The sequence below is a fragment of the Rhinoderma darwinii genome, chromosome 3 (genome assembly GCF_050947455.1).
Source record: "Rhinoderma darwinii isolate aRhiDar2 chromosome 3, aRhiDar2.hap1, whole genome shotgun sequence".
Lineage (NCBI taxonomy): Eukaryota > Metazoa > Chordata > Amphibia > Anura > Rhinodermatidae > Rhinoderma > Rhinoderma darwinii.
In genome coordinates this window covers 221,657,927-221,681,141 of record NC_134689.1, presented here as the reverse complement: position 1 = coordinate 221,681,141, position 23,215 = coordinate 221,657,927, and the positions used below count along the sequence as shown (strand labels likewise).

Here is a 23,215-nt window from a genome sequence, read left to right as displayed (position 1 = left end):
CCGTACGTGTTCCCTTACCCTCAACCGAAGCTCACGGGTAGTCATACCTACATATATTTTCGGACAGGGGCAGAGAGCATAGTATATGACACCCTTAGTACCACAAGATATGGGCCAACAGATTTTGAAATCTTGTTTACCACTAGAGTCCGTGAAATTTCCTATTCGTTCGATATTAGGACAACTGATGCAGTCACCGCAAGGTTTGCAGCCCCATTTTGGTCCCTTAGTCCCGAACACCCTACCAGGTTGAATAGGTGAAAGATAGCTACGTACCATGGCATCACGCAGATTGGGAGCTCTGCGGGGTGCCATGGCAGGATAAGGAGGAAGAACTTTCGATAAAGTGGGATCGCTCAGCAATATAGGCCAGAATTTATACAGGACACTACGCATTTCTGTCCACCGAGAATTGAAGGTGGTAACAAATCTCACCTTAGGTTCTGTGCCCGACCTTTGGGTAACTTGCAACAGTTGTTGTCGGTTGGTCTTAGACGCTCGATCCCGAGCTTTGCGTATACTGCGTTGACTGTAACCCCTTTGAGTAAATCTGTCGCCTAGTTCTTTAAAGCGAAATTTGAGATCTTCATTGGTAGAGCAAATTTTCTTTACACGTAAAAATTGACCCACTGGAATAGCATCGATAGTATGGCGAGGGTGCGATGAAGTGGCATGCAAAAGTGAGTTGGTTGAGGTTTCCTTACGGTATAAATCCGTCTGTAAGAAACCATTGCCATCTTTCTTGATTAGTATGTCCAAAAAATCGACCTTAGAGTAACTCCACTTATATGTGAGTTTGATATTAAGTAGGTTACAATTCAGAACTTTAATGAAATCCGAAAGATCTTCAGGAGTGCCCTGCCAGATCATGAAAATGTCATCAATGAACCGTGCCCAAAAGGGGACACGACTCATTGACGGCCCATGATCTGACAGGAAAAGATCTCTCTCCCACAGCCCCAGGAAAAGATTGGCATATGAGGGTGCACAGGCTGCCCCCATCGCCGTCCCCTGGAGCTGTAGGAAAAACGATCCATTGAAGGTGAAAAAATTATGTTTGAGTGTGAAATCCAACAACAGCAATATGAGTTGAGAAATTTCACCTTCAATGTCACTCATGGATAGGAAACTCTTGACTGCATGTAGACCATCGCTATGTTGGATGCTAGTATAAAGGGATTCAACATCACATGTGACTAATAAGTGATCTGAATCAATGTGAATCCCCTCGACCTTCAATAAAAGATCGGCAGAGTCACGCAAATAGGATGGTAAACACTCAACAAGGGGTTTCAGATGAAAATCAATCCACCTACATGCTTTTTCCATAAGGCCTCCGGTGCCCGAAATAATAGGCCTACCTGGTGGGTTCTTGGCATCCTTGTGAATTTTGGGCAATAAGTACATCGTTGGTATAGTAGGGTCTGACACGAATAAAGACTCACTCAAAGGTTTTGTAATAGTGCCTTTTGCCACAGCATTTTGCAAAATTCCATAGTACTTTGATCTAAAGGAAGACAAGGGGTTGTAAGTAAGCTTTTGATAACACGTTATATTCCTTAGTTAGCTGGCCTCTCGTGATTGGCGGTCCTGGTAGGTGCGGCCACCGGTTTCACCACGAGGTAAGCGACCGGTAAACATGCAGCGAAACATGTATTATTACATGTTTATACTTGGGCTTCTCCCCCCTCTTTTTTATTCTACGATCGGCTGGTCCATCCCCATATATAGTGGCATACACATCATTTAAAACGCTACCCCCAGACGAAGGCAGTTGCGCCGAAACGCGCGTTGGGGCAGACACATCGCCGTGCTTCCATCCGGTTGATCTATGGGTATGTGCTTGATGTTCACATATTTTCTTGCATTTTTTCATTAATGTTTCATTTCATACTCATGCATGTATGTACCCTGATTATTAGATCATATCTCTTGGTTGTTATTATTACACGTCAACTTCAGACGTTACCTTCCTTATACATTGTATGGCGGTTTGGTCTTTTTAACCTGTTGGTTCATGGATTCTTTTTATCATTCTTGTATGTATATGTTATTTTGAATAAAATATTTTGCTCATTTTTCTAAATGTTCTTGTGTATTGGCATTTGTTCTCTTCTCGGTCATATATTATGTTTTGGATGCCTTATGGGTATACACCCCTGGATCTGGTTCATATTTAACATGCTTGCTGACAGCCGCATTCTTATTTTATTTTGAACCATTCTGGATCCATGCTGTGCTTTTTGGTCATAAAGTTTCATTAGTGTTGTTATGGGAACTAATAAAAAACCTTCAATAAACAAAGAGAAAAAGGGTGAATAATATCAACAAGTGATCCTTGTGTAGGGTGACTAGAAAAGCATATAGGACAATCCTATAATGCAATCCCTTTCTCATATCACACCTTTGCCCAAGATCTATTAGGCCTCATTCACACGGCAGGGTTTCCCGGCCGGGTGCCGGCCGTTCATAAATCGGCCGGCACCTGGCTGCATTAGGAATAATAGACCCCTAATGGGGCTATTCACACGACCGATTTTTTGACGGCCGGAAAATCCGGCCGTCAAAAAATAGGACATGCTCTATCTTTGCCCGGACACCCGGCCGCCCGGCTCCCATAGAAGTCTATGGGGCCGAGTATTACACGGCCATCACCGGAATGTGTTCCGAGTGATGGCCGGGTTTCCCGGCGCTTGCGCTCTATCTCCTCCTCCTCACAGCGCAGAGTGCATGTGAGGAGGAGGAGTTGATGCCATTCTGACGAATGGCATCGCTGTACACTGTGTTGCAGGGCCGGGGTGTACAGCAGGTGGAAGGGAGCGCTGCGCTGGCTCCCTTCCCCTGCTTGTTAAAAGCACCCTGGCTCGGCGACACCTTCGATGGCGCCGCTAGTAGTAGTAGCAGCAGCTGCTGCGGCTGCTACTACTGTAGCGACGCCACTATAGCAGAGCGGGGAGGTATCTCCCCGCTCTGCTATGTGCTAGCCGCACTTTAGCTCCTTGAAGGAGCGGAATCCTCGTGTTTTCGGGGATTCCGCTCCTGGACAGAGCGCTTGATGTCTCTGTCCATATCTGGGCAGTGACATCAGGGGAAACTCCTGAAGCGGAATCCCCGAACACATGGGGATTCCCCTTCAGGAGCTGCCGCTGATGTCACTGTCCGGATCTGCCCGGCCCGGCACGGATGCATAACTTTATGCAAACCGGCCGGGCAAAATGGCCGATTTTACCGGCCGACACTCGGGCTCGGGAACGACCCGGTCGTGTGAACCCCGCCTAAATCTGTGTATGCCTGGAGACATTTATAGGAACATTCCACCTTAAAGGACAAATTAGGCTGAAATCAAATGGCTATATTGTCGCTCTATTTCCAGTCGTATATTCAGTGGCAAGAACTGGATTCGATCCCGTCAAGACAAGCAGGGAAACCTTTTCCAAAAGTTTTGTCTGGGAAATGTTTCATTGCTTTGTCCAGAGAAGAATGGATCTGGTTTGTGGCACTATAGATATATATAGCTCCCATATAGAGCCAAATTACAATTGTCTGGATGAAACCTAAAGGTGGTTAGGATGTAAAAATTGGAAGCTGCCTTCTTAAGAATGGATTTTATGTACATAAGGCAACTTTCTGAAACATGTGTTTCCTTGCCTCACTGTTTTTACCCCACTGATGGTCTGGGTACCGGAAGCTTGCACACCAAATCCACACATTCTGCTCAAACCAATGGAAAGGCATATATATAGGATGATGCTACAATCCCTAATATATATATATATATATATATATATATATATATATACACGAACAGAGATAAGCAGCACTCTATGTCCAAATCCACAATGGTAATGGGTGCAAGCGGGTAATCCCGATCCGAGGATTGTAGATAAATATAGGTCCCAAAGGTCCCATAGTAGGATGGAAATGTTGCAGTTGTGTGTTGACTGAATAAACCACGTTTTTTGCTACATTGGAGTGCTGTGGGATTTCTTTTATATATATATATATATATATATATTTATTTATTTATTTTTTGTCTTGATTTTTTATGCCGTTTTTACCACGCAGCCAAAATTGTCTCATGTAAATGCACCCTAAAAGATACTGCACAGGACAACCTTCAACCTAAGGCCGGCTCTGGATGACAGTGAATGGAAACATTCTTGTTTACAACCAGAGGGTGAAAGCCTGTACTGATCATGTTCAATAGCATTTCATCATAATGTAAACTGGAAATCTGTCCTGACCACGTCCAACAGCATTGTTATATAATTAGCTGCCTTGCGGCCTTCCTCACGGTAGTAAACGGCAGTTTAACTGCACCGTGTGAACGTACTCTCAAGCCGGTAACACACACCGTTTTAGTACAGTTTTCATTTTTTTGAGCCAAAGCCAGAAGTGGATTTAAAAGGAAGGTAAGATATAATGAAAAGGCTGATGTATCTCTTTCTTTTGTTGTCCACGTCTGTATTTGGGTTAAAACAGCTAAAAACTGCGTGCGTGATCCTGGCCTAGTGTCATGACTTTACTTTTTATTTTAAAATGTACCCAGTTTATTTGCAGATTTTGAAAAAACTTGGAAAACGACGTTACCGATAATTGGTAAGAATAGCCTGTTTCAGGTGATCTCATGCCGTTGGTCAGTTTTAGGGTATGTGCACACACACTAATTACGTCCGTAATTGACGGACGTATTTCGGCCGCAAGTCCCGGACCGAACACAGTGCAGGGAGCCGGGCTCCTAGCATCATACTTATGTACGACGCTAGGAGTCCCTGCCTCGCTGCAGGACAACTGTCCCGTACTGTAATAATGTTTTCAGTATGGGACAGTTGTCCTGCAGTGAGGCAGGGACTTCTAGCATCGTACATAAGTATGATGCTAGGAGCCCGGCTCCCTGCACTGTGTTCGGTCCGGGACTTGCGGCCGAAATACGTCCGTCACTTACGGACGTAATTAGTGTGTGTGCACATACCCTTAGGCTGGATTCACACGAGCACATTACGTCCATAATGGACGGAACGTATTTCGGCCGTTAGACCCGGACCGAACACACTGCAGGGAGCCGGGCTCCTAGTATCATAGTTATGTACGACGCTAGGAGTCCCTGCCTCGCTGCAGGACAACTGTCCCGTACTGTAATCATGTTTTCAGTACGGGACAGTAGTTCCACGGAGAGGCAGGGACTCCTAGCGTCGTACATAACTATGATGCTAGGAGCCCGGCTCCCTGCAGTGTGTTCGGTCCGGGACTTGCGGCCGAAATACGTTCCGTCCATTATGGACGTAATGTGCTCGTGTGAATCCAGCCTAAGGGCAGATTCACACGAGCGTTGCGTTTTTGCGCGTGCAAACAACGCGGCATTTTGCGAGCGCAAAAACCATTTGACAGCTGCGTGTGTCATCCGTGTCTGATGCGCGGCTGCGTGATTTTCGCGCAGCCGGCATCATAGAGATGAGGCTTGTCGACGCCCGTCACTGTCCAAGGTGCTGAAAGAGCTAAATCTTTCAGCACCCTCGACAGTGAATGCCGAACACAACAGCGAAAAACCTGTGAAAAAAAAAGATAAAGTTCCTACTTACCGAGAACTTCCCGGCCGTTGCCTTGGTGACGCGTCCTTGGTGACGCGTCCTTGGTGACGCGCCTCTCTTGACATCGGGCCCCACCTCCCTGGATGACGCGGCAGTCCAAGTGACCGCTGCAGCCTGTGATTGGCTGCAGCCTGTGCTTGGCCTGTGATTGGCTGGAGCTGTCACTTGAACTGAAGTGTCATCCCGGGAGGTCGGACTGCAGGAAGGAGACAGGAGTAATCGGTAAGTTAGAACTTCGTTTTTTTTTTACAGGTTCATGTATTTTGGGATCGCAAGTCACTGTCCATGGTGCTGAAACAGTTTAACTCTTTCAGCACCATGCACAGTGAATGTCTTCCGACGTCGCGGACCGGAAATTTTTTTGCCGGGTTCGGCCAAAACGAGTTTGGCCGAACCCGGTGAAGTTAGCTTCGGTTGTCGGGGTTCGCTCCTCGCAAAGACACTCTGTTTGGATGCTTGGAAACAGAAAAGCACGTGGTGCTTTTCTGTTTCCATTCATCCTTTTGACAGCTGTTGCGCAAACACGCAGTTCGCACGGAAGAGCTTCCGTGCGACCTGCTTGGTTTTCACGCACCCATTGACTTCAATGGGTGCGTGATGCGTGAAATACGCAGAGTTATTGAACCTGTCGCGTATTTTGCGCAGCGAACAAACGCTGCGCAAAATACACGGACTGTGTGTACTGCCCCATAGACTTCTATTGGGCATTGCGTGCCGCGCGAAAACCACGCGGTCTACACGCTGCCAAATCACGCTCGTGTGAATCCCCCCTAAAGGTTAGGACTACAGGGTGACAGGTCGCACGGGCAAAGATCGGTGTGTTGCCCTACCTGTATCGCAATAATGAAAGTGAATGTTGCCTCGTTGCATCCCACAGGTTACCGCGACAGGACAGTCGCAAGAAATCCATAACGTTTTGATTTCTTGTGACTGTCTGGTAGTGGTCGTGGCAACTTGCAGGTCGAACCGCAGGCACATTTACCGCCATAAATGCGATTCTGGAAGCGCAACACAGCGATTTTTAGCCGTGCGAACTGTGTCGTGTACAGAGCCGCCGTGTCGCCCTAGCCTAAAGCTGGCGATTGACATTAGATATTTGTTGGCAAGCACAGCACATTTTGGTGGAATCTGCTGAATGTGTAACGTAGATCATAGACAATAGATTACCAGCAGATCTCTGGAAATCAGCTGGACCTGCTGACAAACATCTAATGACTACTCTCACCGACCTTAGTACAGGGAAGTATGTCAGACACATGGGCAGCACAAACAGCTGAGGGAGAAGCGGGTCTGCTGCAATACAGATCCTCCATACTAGGGGGCAGCACTGTGTCTCTCTGGGTTCTACCGTAGATTGCTGTGTAAAGTTAGCTGAAAATAACAAGCAGCCAGAAATGTATCCCCTGTTGTGTCCTGCTGTGAGGGCCCCGGGGCGAGATGTGACAGTCCTGAGGAGATGGCTGGCGGGCACAATGCAGCAGAAACAAGCGCCGCTCACCGAGTACGTGCAGGAGGCTGGTGTAAGGTACGGAGCTCAGGTGTCCTGAGGTAAAGTTCAGTGACGGTGCAAAACAATGTGGCTGCCCGTGCAGGGTAACTATGAGGGTATGTGCACACACAGTAATTACGTCCGTAATTGACGGACGTATTTCGGCCGCAAGTCCCGGACCGAACACAGTGCAAGGAGCCGGGCTCCTAGCATCATACTTATGTACGATGCTAGGAGTCCCTGCCTCGCTGCAGGACAACTGTCCCGTACTGTAATCATGTTTTCAGTACGGGACAGCAGTTCCACGGAGAGGCAGGGACTCCTAGCATCGTACATAAGTATGATGCTAGGAGCCCGGCTCCCTGCACTGTGTTCGGTCCGGGACTTGCGGCCGAAATACGTCCGTCAAATACGGACGTAATTAGTGTGTGTGCACATACCCTGAGAGGTAATTGTTCTCTGACAGCAGAGTGCTCGGGGGGAGTCTCCATAAGACTACTGTATACTATATAATACCGTATGACTGCGATCACAGTGGAGGTTCAGCGACATTATCCTCCAGACGAGGGCACCGCACAGTCATATTGCGACATCATAAGTCAAGTTTATCACATCTGGATTTTTATTCGCATAACACTTGACACTTTTCCATCATAGCGTTCAATGCAACCGACTCATTTGAGACCTGTCTGTGTTTTTTTTCTTGGGGTGTCCTTTGGATGTTGCAAAGCCTAAATCGCGTGTGACTCGCAACCAAATCACATCCTTAAAAATTTGTGCGCCGTGTAGTTTTTTGCATGCAGAAACAAGCGTTTGTTTTTTTACCGAAAAACGCGTCCAAAATAGCTGAAAAAGAACAGATAAAAAAAGTCTCCTATTGATTTCAATGTGGTGTTTGGGGCGGAAAACGCCTCAAGATCGGGCATGTCTCTTCTTTTTACCGCAAGCGTTTTTTCTGCTCGCGGTAAAAAAACGCCTCCACATCCCATTGAAATCAATGGAAGTCAATTTCGGCCGTTTTTTTGCTGCAGTTTTTGCAGCAAAAACTGCGCCAAAAAAACTCTGTGTGAACAGGGCCGGTTACTTACACGTGGAACGGAAATGCTGCGGAATTTCCGTGTGGCAATTCCTGCAGCGTATTAACCCCTTCCCGACATTTGACGTATGGGTACGCCATGGAAAGCTACTGCTTCCCGCATTTTGCCGTATCCATACGCCAAATGCTGGGCACCGGCTCAGAAGCTGAGCCGGTGCCATCAAAGCCGGATGTCAGCGGTATCTTACAGCTGACATCTGACCGTAATGGCGGGGACCAAAATCAGCTTCGATCCCCGCCATTAACCCCTTAAATGCAGCACTCAAACACGATCTCCTGCTCTGCCATTACAGAAGCCGATTAGGCCCCACCGGGAGGCGAAGCCTAATCGGCTTGCTGTCAGTGAATAACTGACATATCTAATACATTGCACTACGTTGTATTAGGGTGGATTTACACGAGCGTGTGCGTTTTGCACACGCAAAAAACGCGGCGTTTTGCGCACGCAAAAGGCACTTAACAGCTCCATGTGTCATGATCCTATGGTGCGCGGCTGCGTGAGTTTCGCGCAGCCGCCATCATTATGAGACTCTGTTTGGATGTTTGTAAACAGAAAAGCACGTGGTGCTTTTCTATTTACATTCATAGTTTGCCTGCTGTTGCGCAAATCACGCACGTCCCACGGAGGTGCCTCCGTGTGGCATGCGTGATTTTCACGCACCCATTGACATCAATGGGTGCGTGATGCGCGAAAAACACAGAAACATTGGACCTGTCGTGAGTTTTACGCAGCGGACACCCGCTGTGCAAATATCACTGACTGTCTGCACAGGTCCATAGACTAGCATAAGTCCGTGCGACGCGCGTGAAAAGCACGCACGTTGCACGGACGTATTACACGTTCGTGTAAATCCGCCCTTAGAAAAAAAAAAATCAGACAGTTGGACCTTCAAGTCCTCTAGTGGGACTTGAAAAAATGTAAAAAAAATGGGAAAAAATAAAAGTTTGAAAACATAATAAGGCCTTATTTAGACAAACATGTAATACGTCTGTGCAACACGCGTGATTTTTACGCGCCTCGCACGGACCTATATTAGTGTATGGGACCGTGCAGACTGTCCGTGATTTTCACGCAGCGTATGTCCGCTTTGTGAAACGCACGACATGTCCTATATTTGTGCTCGCGCATCACGCACCCATTGAAGTCAATGGGTGCGTGAAAATCACGCGCAGCACACGGAAGCACTTCCATGGAACGCGGGTGTTTCGCGGAAGAGCAGTAAAAAGTATGTTTGGAAACAGAAAAGCACCTCATGCTTTTCTGTTTACAAACATCCAAACAGAGTGTTATAAATCACGCAGCCGCACATCCTATGTGATGACACACGGAGCTGTTAAGTGCCTTTTGCACACGCAAAACGCCGCGTTTTTTGCGTGCGCAAAAACACACGCTCATGTAAATCCGCCCTAAAAGTTTCAAGTAAAATAAAACACAATCGCTGTGTTCCCTTATCAAGTCCTTTTATTAGTGAAAAAAATTAATAAACCATACATATTTGGTATCGCCGCAACCGTACCGACCTGAGGTATAAAAATATTAAATTATTTATTGCACGCGGTGAACAGCGTAAAAAAAATCCATAAAAAACTATACCAGAATTTCTGGTTTTTTTGGACACTTTGCCCTACAAATATTGGAATGAAAAGTGATCAAAAAGTCGCACATATCCAAAAATGGTACCTATAAAATCTATAGCTCGTCCCGCAAAAAACAAGCCCTCATATAGCTCCGTTGACAAAAAAATTAAAAAGTTATGGTTCTCACAACTTGGCGACAGAAAAAAATTATTATTTTTCCAAAAGTAATTTTGTGCAAAAAGTTGTAAAACATAAAGTGCTATAAAATATGTATCGCTGGAATTGGACTGAACCGCAGAATAAAGTTAACATGTCGTTTACAATGCATGGCAAAAACTGTATAAAAAAAACTATGCCAGAATTGCGGTTTTTTTCCCAAAAAATAGGATAAAAAAATCGCATGTACCCCAAAATGCTACCAATAATAACTACAGCTCGTCCTGCAAAAAAACAGCCCTCATACCGCTACGTCTATGAAAAAATAAAATTAGTTATGGCTCCAATAAGTCAGGAAATAAAAAAATATCCAGTTGTGCAGCCCGTATTATACTTTCTTCTGTTTCAAGAGGCGATTTATCAAGGACCTAAAATTAGGGAACCAGGAAGGGAAGGGCCCAAACATATCTGCTGGAAGCGACGGTCCCCGTATTAGGCTATGTTCACATGGAGTATTTTGCCGAGTTTTTTGACGCGGAAACCGCGTCGCAAAAACGGCCCGAGAACGCCTCCCATTGATTTCAATGGGAGGCGTCGGCGTCTTTTTCCCACGAGCAGTAAAACTGCCTCGCGGGAAAAAGAAGCGACATGCCCTATCTTCTGGCGCTTCCGCCTCTGACCTCCCATTGACTTCAATGGGAGGCAGAGAAAGCGTATTTCGCGCTGTTTTATGCCCGCGACGCTCAATGGCCGCTGGCAAAAAACAGCGCGAAAATCGGCGTGCAGGGAGAGGAAAATCTGCCTCAAAGTTCCAAACGGAATTTTGAGGCAGATATTCCTCCCCCAAAATACTACGTGTGAACATAGCCTTATACCAGGACAACACTTTCCCAGCAAAATTCCCCAAACTGCAAAGGTGCGGAGTGTGGACCAAAAGGCGCATAAGAAAGGACATATATCAGTGCGACACCGGCCTGTGCAGAAAGGATTGCTTCACAGCGTAACACACATCTATGGATCATTTGACTGTTTTTTTATCCCATTATTATACCACCTGACTATGCCCCTGATATACTCTGCCCAGCTCACATATGCCGTCCACATTATAAATGGAAACACCAACAATACTCAAACAAATCTGCTACCAAGCAAAATCCGCTCGCCAAATGGCGCTCCTTCCCCTCTGAACCCTACAGCGTGCCCAAACAGCAGTTTCCTTCCACATATATGGCATCATCATACCCGGGAGAACCCTTTTAACAATTTTTGGGATGTGTCTCCAGTGGCACAAGCTGGGCACGACATATTTGCCACTGAAATGGCATACCTAGGGAAAAATAGAAATTTTTAATTTGCACCATCCGCAGCGCATTAATTTATGTAAAAGACCTGTGGGGTGAAAATGCTCACTACACCCCTTAATAAATGCCTTGAGGGGTGCAGTTTCCAAAATGGGGTCACTTCTTAGGGGTTTCTTTTATTATTTCACATCAGAGCTCCTGCAATTGTGAACCAATACTTTGTGAAATTGAGGCCTAATTTGGAGTTTACATAGTACTCTTTCACTCCTGAGCCCTGCCGATCGTCCAGGCAAAAGGTTAGGGCCACATGTAGGGTGTTTCTAAAAGTGGGAAACACAGCCTAATAATTAGAGAGCTGTCTTGTTATGGTGGTACAAGCTGGGCGCCACATATTGGCATATCAATGGAAAAATTCCCATTTTCACTTTGCAACATCGAGTGCACACTAATTTCTACAAAACACCTGCGGGGTTAACATGCTCACTGCACCCCTAGGTGAATGCATTGAGGGGTGTAGTTTCCAAAATGTGGTCACTTTCTGGGGGGTTTACATTGTTTTGGTCCCACAGGCGCCCAGAATCCAATCCAGCAAAATCTGTGCTCCAAAAGCCAAATGGCCCTCCTTCCATTCTGAGCCCTACTGTATGCCCAAACACCAGTTTATAACCACATATGGGGTATTGCCGTACTTTGAAGAAATTGCTTTACAAATGTTAGGTTCTTTTATTTGTTGAGAAAATGAAAAATTTAGAGCTAAAGCTACGTCTTATTAAGAGAAAAGGGATAGTTTTTATTTTCAATGCCCAATTCTAATAAATTTTATAAAACACCTGTGGTGTCAAAATGCGCACTACACCCCTAGATGAATTCCTCAAGGGGTGTAGGTTCCTAAATGGGGTCACTTTTTGGGCGTTTTCATTGTTTTGTCCCCTCAGGGGCTTTGCAAATGTGACATGGCCTCCGCAAACCATTCCTGCTAAATGTGATCTCCAAAAGCCAAATAGCGCTCTTTCCCTTCTAAGCCCTGCCGTGTGTCCAAACAGCCGTTTATGACCACATGTGGGGTATTGTTTTACTACGGAGAAATTGCTTTACAAATTTTGCGCTGCTTTTTCTCCTTCAATCCTTGTGGAAATGAGGAAAAAATTAACTAGATTTTCATTTCAGGGCCTACTTGCAATAATTTCTGCAAAAAAACCTGTGCGGTCAAAATGCTCACTATACCCCTAGATAAATTCCTCGAGGGGTGTAGTTTCCCAAATGGGGTCACTTTTGGGGGGTTTCCACTGTTTTGGCACCGCAAGACCTCTTCAAACCCGACATGGTGCCTAAAATATATTATAATTAAAATAAGGCCCGAAAGTTCTCTAGGTGCTCCTTTTGCTTCTGAGGCCGGTGCTTCAGTCCAGTAGCACGCTACGGCCACGTGTTGGATATTTCCTAAAACTGCAGAATCTGGGCAATAAATATTGAGTTGCATTTCTCTGGTAAAATTTTCTGTGTTACAAAAAAAATGGATTAAAAATTAATTTCTGCAAAAAAATATGAAATTTGGAAATTTCACCTCTACTTTGTTTTAATTCCTGTGAAATGTCTAAAGGGTTAATAAATTTTCTAAATTCTGTTTTGAATACTTTGAGGGGTGAAGTCTTTAAAATGGGTTGACTTTTTGGGGGTTTCTAATATATAAGGCCCTCAAAGCCACTTCACAACTGAACTGGCCCCTGTAAAAATAGCCTTTTGAAATTTTCTTGAAAATGTGAGAAATTGCTGTTTATGTTCTATGCCTTGTAACGTCCTAGAAAAATAAAAGGATGTTCAAAAAACGATGCCAATCTAAAGTAGACATATGAGGGATGTTAATTAGCAACAATTTTGTGTGGTATAACTGCCTGTCTTACAAGCAGATACATTTAAATTGAGAAAAATGCTAGTTTTTGCATTTTTTCGCAAAATTTTGGTGTTTTTCACAATTAAATACTGAACATATCGAGCAAATTTTGCCAGTAACATAAAGTCCAATGTGTCACGAGAAAACAATCTCAGAATCACTTGGATAGGTAAAAGCATTCCGCAGTTATTACCACATAAAGTGAAACATGTCCGATTTGAAAAATGAGGCTCTGTCAGGAAGGTCTAAAGAGGGAAGGGGTTAAAGTAGCAGCAAAGTGGATTTGTACAAATCTTATCGTCATGCTGCTGGTAAAAATGCAGAAAACACGTACGGAAATTGATCTGCAGCATGTCTTTAACTTGTATAAGCGCCGCGGAAATACTAGCCGGTAATTCCGCATCATTTCAGTCCCATTTGCAGGGAGCCTGAGCCTAAAAGCGACTTTATGCGTAAGTTATATCATCGAGGTCAAATCCTGGCTTGTTTGGTTAAATAGGCGTATTTACATATAAAATGGAAGTTTGGAATACAAATATGCACTATTAGGGCTTGTCCACATGTAACAGAATTGCTGCGTATTTTCCGTCCGGAATTGCTGATGGAAAATACGCAGCGGAATACAGTAACCGCAAAGTGGGCGTGATTTAACAAATGTCACCCACGCGCTGCAGAAAAAGTCAGACTAGAAATTCACCTGCGGTGCGTCATTTTAGTTCCACATCATGTAAATTATTGCTGCAGAAAGTGGACTGATTTCCTGCGTTTTTCTGATGTACTGTGTAATTTGCTGTGGAAACGCTGCAGTTTCTTCCAGGGGGGTGGAAATGACATCACAGGTAGAAGAAATATCACCATCACACAGCCTTGGAAGAAACGCACCGGAAAAAAAGTGCACTATTTTCCGCAGTAAAAACGCATGAAATGGTGCTGATTTTCTGCAGTGGATTGTCTGCTAGTTGATGCGTAAATGCTGCAGAAATTTTCTGCAGCAGATCCATTAAGTGTGGACAAGCCCTTCAGGTAAGTTCACACGTAGCGGAAAATCTGCAGCATATTACAGTAGCAGCAAAGTGGATGAGATTTGAACAAATCTCTTCCACACGCTGCGTAAACAACCTGCCGAAAAACTGTTTATAAATCGACCTGCTGTGCGTTTTTTTTAATCCACAACATGTCAATTTATGTTGAGGAATCGCTGGTTTTCAGTTGCGGGTTTTCCCTATTGAATTCAAGGTAAAACCCACAACAAATGGAATAAGATGCGATTTTTCAGGCGAAAAGGCTGCGATTCCGCTACAAAAATTGCAACTCTGATTAGATAGGGCTCAGATTTTTATTTTTTTAATCTATTTTCCGCAGCAGAGATTGTTTTATAATGCGCAGTGCACAACGTAGACATACCCTCTGGGTGTACCAGTTTTGGTGGTATAGTACTGAATTTCTTTGGTCTATACCGCCAAAAATCATGGCACGTTTGTTTCATGCAAACATTGCGGTACCTCTACGGCAGGCACTCTGTGATCAATCTGTATCGATGCATCGTAAGCTGGCACACATAGTTGTGGGCGCGATAAGAAAAACTCCAAAAAAATAAAATAAATGTGCAACCATGAAAGGAGGGGTGGGCATAACTCCGTTTCACTTCCAAATTCTGGAGTGTTTGCATAGAGCCCAAAAATGGCAATGGAACGCATTGATGTTGCAGAGAAATGAAGATGTGCAAATGTATCCATAGGCATAAATGTTTTTTGAAGGTTCTCTTTAAAGTGGATCTTTCAGCTTAACATGCTGCCCTTTGTAAGGGCAGTGTAATACAGCACCTACTCCTAGTAGCCAAAATGGCACAAAAACTATTGTGCAATTTGGTTAATAATAGCGATAAAAAAATTTGCAGGACTGTTCCTAGTTATTAGTTCTGGATAATAATGAGGGAGCAATCCCCCCCCCCCCTACCCTTCAGCCCATTTATTGACAGGCTGCAGTACATATATACGCAACTGCCTGTCAATCACTGCAGGGAGAGGCGGGGGGAGCGCTGCTGTCATGAATACACCCGACTCATAACGAAGTCTGCTGTATTCTTCCAGTGCTCCTATTAGCCAAATGGAGCACTGCACGTAACTGTGTGACTGGCACCCTTGTAAATGCTTTCTGTGTGCAATGATAATACTAATCACCCAACCCCTCATGACTAGTAGGTGTGAGTGTTTGTTTGTTTTTATCATTACTTTGCACCTGCGAAACCTTCCTCCATGTAGCATTGTGCTTATCTGCATCCTGTTGGGAGTTGGTGATTGAGCCTACCCTTGTATCAGTAAGTATGCCCTCTTTTTTTCTGTGTTTTATTTTTTGTTTGTTTGTTTTTAAACTATGACAAATGACATTAAAAAAAATTGTGCCGTTTTGGCTACTAGGAGTACGGACCTGCAGCTGTAATATTCTGCTCTTACGTAGTGCGGCCTATTAAGCTGAAAGATCCACTTTAATGGAAAATATGCATTTTTACAAATCAAGTGAATTTTTGTTTTGCGTTTTTTTTGGTTGGTCATATGGATCACGTAGTTGTAGCACGTATTCTATTTTAATATAGCATATATTGCGCTGCTTAGGCTCAACAAAATATACCTATATTTATATATAAGTATATAGTAAAATTCCTGTAATTTGTCATCAGTGGGACATGATAGGTTCCAGATTATCTAACAGTCCCAGAAAAGTATATCAATTAAATTGTACCGGTAGAGAACCATCATCAAGACAGCACAAAATAAACTGATAACCCAAAATATGCTACTGTAAATTGTAGATAAAAGCAGCCCCTTAATTGTAGTATCACTGAGTGTGGGGCTAAACTGCAGTACGCTACACAGTCAAACAGATGAGAGTGTTGCTGTGTTGGGTTCTGCTGATTGATTGGGGTACCTGGGACTGGACCCCCATCGATCACACGTTGATGTCCTATTTGTTGCTTACCTCAATTTTAAAGCTCTGCGGAATATGTTGGCGCTATATAACTAAAGGTTATCTATTTCAGGAAAATAACTATGAATAATCCTGGGAAGAGAAATGCACTGTCACTTGCTATGCTTCAGTCTCTTCAGAAAGATATCCTACGTGAGGTTGATGACATGGATTTGAGGGTCATTGTGATTGCAGGTATTTGTTAGTTATTCTTGAGAATTACAGTCTGTTCACTTTATGTGAATATTGATCTGAACAATGCATGTACATGTCATGATCTAATATTCCAAATATTTCCCCTTCTGTCTTCTATAGTAATAGATGCAACAACATTGTAATCCCATGTTACTCCTTTCACAATAGTATTTGCCAGAGTTGGTCATTTGCTAGTGCCAAAACAACATAAGGATGTGTAATAGGAACTCGCAAATGTGCTGCAATGTTTTAATTCTTGCCATAGTAGTTTTTAGTGTATGAAATTAAAGAAAGAAAGAAAAACCCATAAGGCTCTGTTCACACGACAGCGTTTCCCGGCCGAGTGACGGCCGTTCAAAAAAATGTATGTCACACGGCCGCAGTAGGATCAATAGACCCCCAAATGGGGCTATTCACACGACCGATTTTTTTTTATTTTTTTTTTGACAGTCCAGGAAACCGGTCTCTCCCTCTCCCCCTCTCTCCCTCCATAGGGGGAGGGTATTTTTTTTTTCTCCCTGTAGGAGCGGAATCCCCGGCCACAGCTTCGGCAACCTACGTTACCTACAGGGTGCTGCGTGGCACTACCTACAGGGGGGCTGTGGCAGTATCTACAGAGGAAAGTGTGTAACAAAAAATTTATAAATGAAATTCATCCGATTTTAAAACGGACAGGGAAAAAACTGGATGCAAAACGGGTGAAAATCGGCTGTTAAAAACGGAAACGCGGCCCGGAACGGATGAAAAATGGCCCAAAACAGCCGTTTTTATCGGCCGACACTCTGGTGCTGCGCTGCATCTAAAATCAGTCCTTCATCTTAAAGGAGTTTTCCCACAATTAACATTTATTACAGTATAGGTGATAAATGTATGATCGCTGGGGGCCCACTGATTACTAGAACAGGAGTCCCTATCCCCACTGGAGGGATTTTGAATACAGCGTCGGTTGCATATGTGTGCTGCCGCTCTATTCAAAGACTATGGGATTGATGAAAACAGCCGAACGCTATACTCTGCTGTTTCCATTGGCCCCAGAGATATATAATGGAGCGGCAGTGCACATGTGCAACCAACGCTCCATTCAAAATCCTCTTCACTGTGATGGTGCAGTGAGGAGGAACGGGGGTTGGGACCCCTGTTCTAGTAATTGTGGGAGCCCTAGCGGTGGAGCCCCCAGCGATCATGCCTTTATCACCTATACTGTGGATAGGTAATTAATGTTAATTGTGGTAGAGTCCCCTTAACAATTGGATGTTCAGCTAAAAAACTATCAAATCATTGAATGGTTTGTGTTTGTTTTAGGCATCTGCATAGGCATTCATTGGTTTGTGTTTTCTTATAGGCATGTGTTGATTATAGTAAAACTTACCAATGATCCTGATGTGCCTGCCTAATATGAAGAACACTGCTAGATATTGGCTGTGTTTGCTTGTTTAGTTACACTAATAGCTAGTGGCTACATTAAATCTGGATTGCTATCCATTAATGTAGGCCAAACGGTGTCAAAACCAATGGTTGGCAGCCATTATACTGGTGATATTCCACAAATCGAATAGTCCAGCACTTTTTGTCACAATTTTTTTTTATTTTATTGGATCAACTCTAATATAAAAACATCTTAAGTAAGAAAAAGAACTAACACTTCTGTGTTTTGAGCGTTCACTGTCCTTTTAGTCATAGCCTTATACTGATGAAGCAGGCAATGAGAACAATAAACGGCTGCTGGAAAAGGATAGTTAAAGAGGCTCTGTCACCAGATTTTGCAGCCCCTATCTGCTATTGCAGCAGATAGGCGCTGCAATGTAGATTACAGTAACGTTTTTATTTTTAAAAAACGAGCATTTTTGGCCAAGTTATGACCATTTTCGTATTTATGCAAATGAGGCTTGCAAAAGTACAACTGGGCGTGTTTAAAGTAAAAGTACAACTGGGCGTGTATTATGTGCGTACATCGGGGCGTGTTTACTACTATTACTAGCTGGGCGTTGTGTATAGAAGTGTCATCCACTTCTCTTCACAACGCCCAGCTTCTGGCAGTGCAGCACTGTGACGTCACTCACAGGTCCTGCATCGTGTCGGCACCAGAGGCTACACTTGATTCTTCTGCAGCAGCACCAGCGTTTGCAGGTAAGTAGCTACATCGACTTACCTGCAAACGCCGATGCTGCTGCAGAATCATCTGTAGCCTCTGGTGCCGACACGATGCAGGACCTGTGAGTGACGTCACAGATCTGCACTGCCAGAAGCTGGGCGTTGTGAAGAGAAGTGGATGACACTTCTATACACAACGCCCAGCTAGTAAAAGTAGTAAACACGCCCCGATGTACGCACATAATACACGCCCAGTTGTACTTTTACTTTTCAACACGCCCAGTTGTACTTTTGCAAGCCTCATTTGCATAAATACGAAAATGGTCATAACTTGGCCAAAAATGCTCGTTTTTTTAAAATAAAAACGTTACTGTAATCTACATTGCAGCGCCGATCTGCTGCAATAGCAGATAGGGGCTGCAAAATCTGGTGACAGAGCCTCTTTAAGCATGTCACATCCATGGATTCTTCTTTCTTTTTTTTTTTTTACCTAATTGCCATTGATTTGTAATGGTGGATTCACACGCAGATTTGAGTGCAGAAATCTCTGCAACTGAATATCAGTCCCATTCATCTGAATGGAACTTGCAGAAATCCATGTGCTTTCTGCAGAAACAAACCCATTCAGAGGAGTAGAAATCATTTTTAGTTGCAGAAATTTCTGCAACAAAATCTGCCGTGTGTGAATACACTATTCGTTTTTCATGTATCATGGTGCACACTGTAATGTGAACGTCCCCTTTTATTTGTTCTTGTCATGTGTTTTTTCTAAATACCAGAGGTGGAATCTTGAAAAAAAAGATTTAAAAAATCCCCACAAAATTGAATTACCGCAGAGGAGGCTGCAGAATGGTGTTTATTGATAGCATTGCAGAATTCGTACATTACTGAAGGTGTCAAGTAGGGTTTATTATCTAATTTTAACCATGGTTTTACACAATTTACCAGGTCATTAATGTCTAGATATAGTTGTCCTCCCGTTGCTCAATTTACAGACTTTAGCAAAACAATATTTTTCTTTTCATCGATTGCTTTACAGCAAATGGACCGGTGTTTTCATCTGGCCACAATCTGAAAGAATTCACAGCCGCTCATGGCAAAGCATATCATGCTGATGTATTTAATGCCTGCGTTAAGGTGACGTCTTATTTTTAACAGTACAGTTTTCAAATATTTTTAATAGAACTAAATCATATGTTTTATCAAATAAATAATATAATTACTAAGTGTAAAGGTTAAGTGATATTTCGATAAGTAAATACAAAATGGCATCAGATTGAGAATTTTATTTTTAGGAAATAAACTTGACCAAATTTTAAGCATAAAGAAAATGCACGCCTCATCGTTTCTGCATGATTTGAGTCGCACTCCCCTTTTAAGCATGCGATTCCTTTGTGAAGGCAGTAGCAAGCAAATTTTTTGAATTATCATGTGGACAAGCAACACTTCGTATGATCTGCCTCTCAAGAAGGCAGACCTGATGGTAACTAGGTAGATTGAGGATTTTCTCTACACCCCTGGGAGCCTACTACCAACGTTAGTTAAGTCTTTGGGCCCTTCTGTTTAGGTTATCATTTGCTAGCATGTATAAGTGGGAGAGAAGCTAACATCCAACAGCTTTGCTCGCTGACATTTAATGTAGTCATGACAAGAGTGACCAAAATCCAGTGTAGTGTTGTGAAAATGTGAATGTCTGCCTGCTTCATTAACATGGGGTTTGTTGTATGCAGCTTATGACATCAATCCAAACCATTCCCGTTCCAGTTATAGCCCAGGTGAATGGTCTTGCCACCGCAGCGGGGTGCCAGCTTGTTGCCAGCTGTGATATAGCTGTTGCATCTGAGAAGTCCAAGTTTGCAACACCAGGTGTCAATGTGGGACTATTCTGCTCTACACCTGCTGTAGCTTTAGGAAGAGCAGTGCCAAGAAAGGTTAGTATGTTTCGCGATGATTTTTAAAGACTCTCCTTTCGATATTATTAGTGTAAACCTTAAAAAATTGATATGTGCATGTGAAGTTACTCTAAGAAAATCAAAGCACAATTAGGTATAGTTTATTCTCCATACCAATTATGTGTATATTCAGATTTCCTACCATACCCCTGGCCATGTCATTATGAAATCTGGTCAGTTGACTGTTTTTAATTGGTCCAGTAGAGCTGAACTGACGCAAAATCTTAATCCCAGCCCACAGAACTGCGCCCGGAAGAGAGTCCAGGTGGGATAAACACGGGTTAGACCACAATGGGGTTCTAGGTAGTATGGAGAGGTGATATTACCCTGAAGCACAACTTATGTGATCTTCCAGACCTGAGCCACAGTTTGGAGTGGAAGAATCGCTGAGCAAGGGCATTTATATCTATATAATACATTTTTTAAGACTCTCATAAGCGCTCCTGCACGCGCAGTGGTAGCATTACTCAAATTTATGTCAATCCACCAGCGTGCAAAAACTATTCAAGAGGCCAGGTAATACTGGTAAAGATTAGGTGGAGCTATCCCATCAAAATGTTTAGGGGCCTGCAAAAGACTAAGGCTAAATCTAGGATTACCACCCTGCCAATAGAAAGCGTGCAACACACCATCTAGATGCCTGAGGAATTTTTTACATAATATTGGGCATGGTGAAATAAGTAAAGGAATTTAGGTAGGTAAATCATCTTACACAAATTAAACCTGCCGTATAGGGAGACATCTCCATGATAATTGTCTCTCAGTAGAAGCTTCTAAGGGGTCTAAGTTAAAGGCAATGTGTTGCCAGAAAAACATGTTGTTTTTTTTTAAATTAAACATTTAGTGTGTGGGTGATTAAACATTGTTCAAATTTTTTTTATTTTTTTCACGAGTCAGGAAATATTATAAATTGGATTCAATTGGATTCAAATTTATAGTATTTACCATTTCTGGTCACTAGATGGAGCCATTCCCAAAAGCATGTGGTAAAGCAACCACATAGCTTTTCTGCTGCAAAATTGGGTAAAAAGCCCTCGCTCTAGTGAGCTCTCAGCATCCCCCCCTCCTTTATCCTGGCTAGTGCCGGGATAAACGAGGGGTTTGAACGGTGTAACCTCCTACACTGTGTGTCGCCATTTTTTGAGCTAACACACAGTGTAGTAGGTTTACATACAGTAGTAAACACACACAAACACGAACATACATTGAAATCTCTTACCTGCTCCTGCCGCCGCGGCTCCCTCCGGCCCGTCCGCTCCGTCTGCTGCCGCTGGTCCAAGCGCACAAGTCCGGAAGCCGCGACCGGAAGTAGTAATATTACTGTCCGGCCGCGACTTCCGGTCCACAGGAAAATGGCGCCGGACGGCGCCAATTTCAAATTGGACTGTGTGGGAGCGGCGCATGCGCAGTTCCCACACAGACGCCGTACACACAAGGGAATGGGACGGGAGCCGTTCGCAGTCCCTATGGGACTGTGGCTGCCGTATTCCATGTCTGTATGTGTCGTTAATCGACACACACAGAAATGGAACAAAAAATGGCAGCCCCCATAGGGAAGAAAAAGTGTAAAAATAAGAAAAAGTAAAACACAAACACACAAATAAATATAAACGTTTTTAATAAAGCACTAACATCTTGAACATATGAAAAAAAAATTTGTGATGACACTGTTCCTTTAAGTTTTCAGTATTTCACTCAATTAAATTAAGAGAAGCCAGAATCCCAAGGTAAGTAAATTGAGTGGCTACTTGTAAGGGTATGTGCACACTACAACGCCAAATACGTCTGAAATTACGAAGCTGTTTTCAGGAGAAAACAGCTCCTGAATGTAAGACGTTTTTACAAGTGCACGCGTTTTTCGCTGCGTCCATTGCGGACGTAATTGGAGCTGTTTTTCAATGGAGTCAATGAAAAACTGCTCCAATTACGTCCCAAGAAGTGTCCTGCACTTTTGATAGCGACGCGTAAAATGACAGCTCGTCTGCACAGAACATCATAAGACCCATTGCAAGCAATGGGCAGATGTTTGCCGACGTATTGGAGCCGTCTTTTCAGGCGTAATTCGATGCGTAAAACGCCTCCATTACGTCTGAAAAGAGGTCGTGTGCACATACCCTAAGGGAACAGGAAGGCTTTGCCAAGAGCAATACCGAGGAAAAAACTGACTTAGCCCAGTTCACTAATAGACCCGAAAAGGGGCCAAACACTTCAATAAGATGCAAAAGAGAAGCCAGGGACGGACTATTATCAGCCAAATATACCAGGGGTGTCGTCAGCATATAAAGACACTTTTTTTTTTTTTTTAATTTTTAAATGAAAGCTGATTGGTTGTTATGGGCCACTACTCCACTTATCTTTTGCACCAGTTTTTTTTTGTAGAAAGTGCCCCCCCCCCCATTGTGTATTGTTTTATGTTGACATTATACCAACCAATGCCTTTTACTCTTATAGGTTGCCTTAGAAATGCTATTTACAGGTGAACCAATATCCGCGCATGATGCGTTGCTGCATGGACTAGTCAGCAAGGTGGTACCTGAAGAGAACTTGGAAGCAGAAACCATGAAAATTGCACATAAAATTTGCCAGACAAGCCGCATAGTAGTTGCTCTTGGAAAAGCTACGTTTTACAAACAAATGTCACAAGGCCTAGAGGAGGCGTACAGACTTACATCTCAAGTTATGTTACAAAACCTGATGCTGAAGGATGGACAAGAGGGGATAGAGGCCTTCACACAAAAAAGGAAACCAGTATGGACTAACTCCCTAGAATGATCCCCTGTGACATTATTACTACAGAAAATAAATTGAATTGTATCTGCCAAATATGATTGAAATTTAAATAACTGTTGTTTTTAGCAGTTCTAAGAATAATAAACATGTGAGCAACATGTTCTTCACATAATTTGCAAGACAA

At 43.5% G+C, this 23,215-nt stretch overlaps 1 protein-coding gene across 2 annotated transcripts; it reads left to right on the top strand.

Moving 5' to 3' along the window:
* The first annotated feature begins 4,329 nt into the window (after positions 1 to 4,329).
* Positions 4,330 to 23,124, top strand: ECHDC3 (enoyl-CoA hydratase domain containing 3). Of its 2 annotated transcripts, none has more exons than XM_075857436.1 (5): positions 4,330 to 4,412; positions 16,137 to 16,258; positions 19,389 to 19,486; positions 20,080 to 20,280; positions 22,753 to 23,124. In XM_075857436.1, exons 2-5 carry the CDS (start codon positions 16,147 to 16,149, stop codon positions 23,071 to 23,073), a joined length of 732 nt encoding a protein of 243 aa, XP_075713551.1. In that variant the 5' UTR covers positions 4,330 to 4,412; positions 16,137 to 16,146; the 3' UTR covers positions 23,074 to 23,124. The 2 variants fall into 2 exon arrangements, with proteins under 2 accessions (XP_075713551.1, XP_075713549.1); XM_075857434.1 differs by lacking the exon at positions 4,330 to 4,412 and adding an exon at positions 6,909 to 7,113.
* The last annotated feature ends 91 nt before the right edge of the window (positions 23,125 to 23,215 follow it).

What these genes read in the sequence shown, in the direction of transcription:
- ECHDC3 (XM_075857434.1), top strand. Translation starts at nt 6,983, where the DNA reads ATGTATCCCCTGTTGTGTCCTGCTGTGAGGGCCCCGGGGCGAGATGTG. An exon ending in GTGCAGGAGGCTGGTGTAAG is followed by an intron (nt 7,114 to 16,136) that starts GTACGGAGCTCA and finishes TATCTATTTCAG; the next exon opens with GAAAATAACTATGAATAATC. An exon ending in GAGGGTCATTGTGATTGCAG is followed by an intron (nt 16,259 to 19,388) that starts GTATTTGTTAGT and finishes ATTGCTTTACAG; the next exon opens with CAAATGGACCGGTGTTTTCA.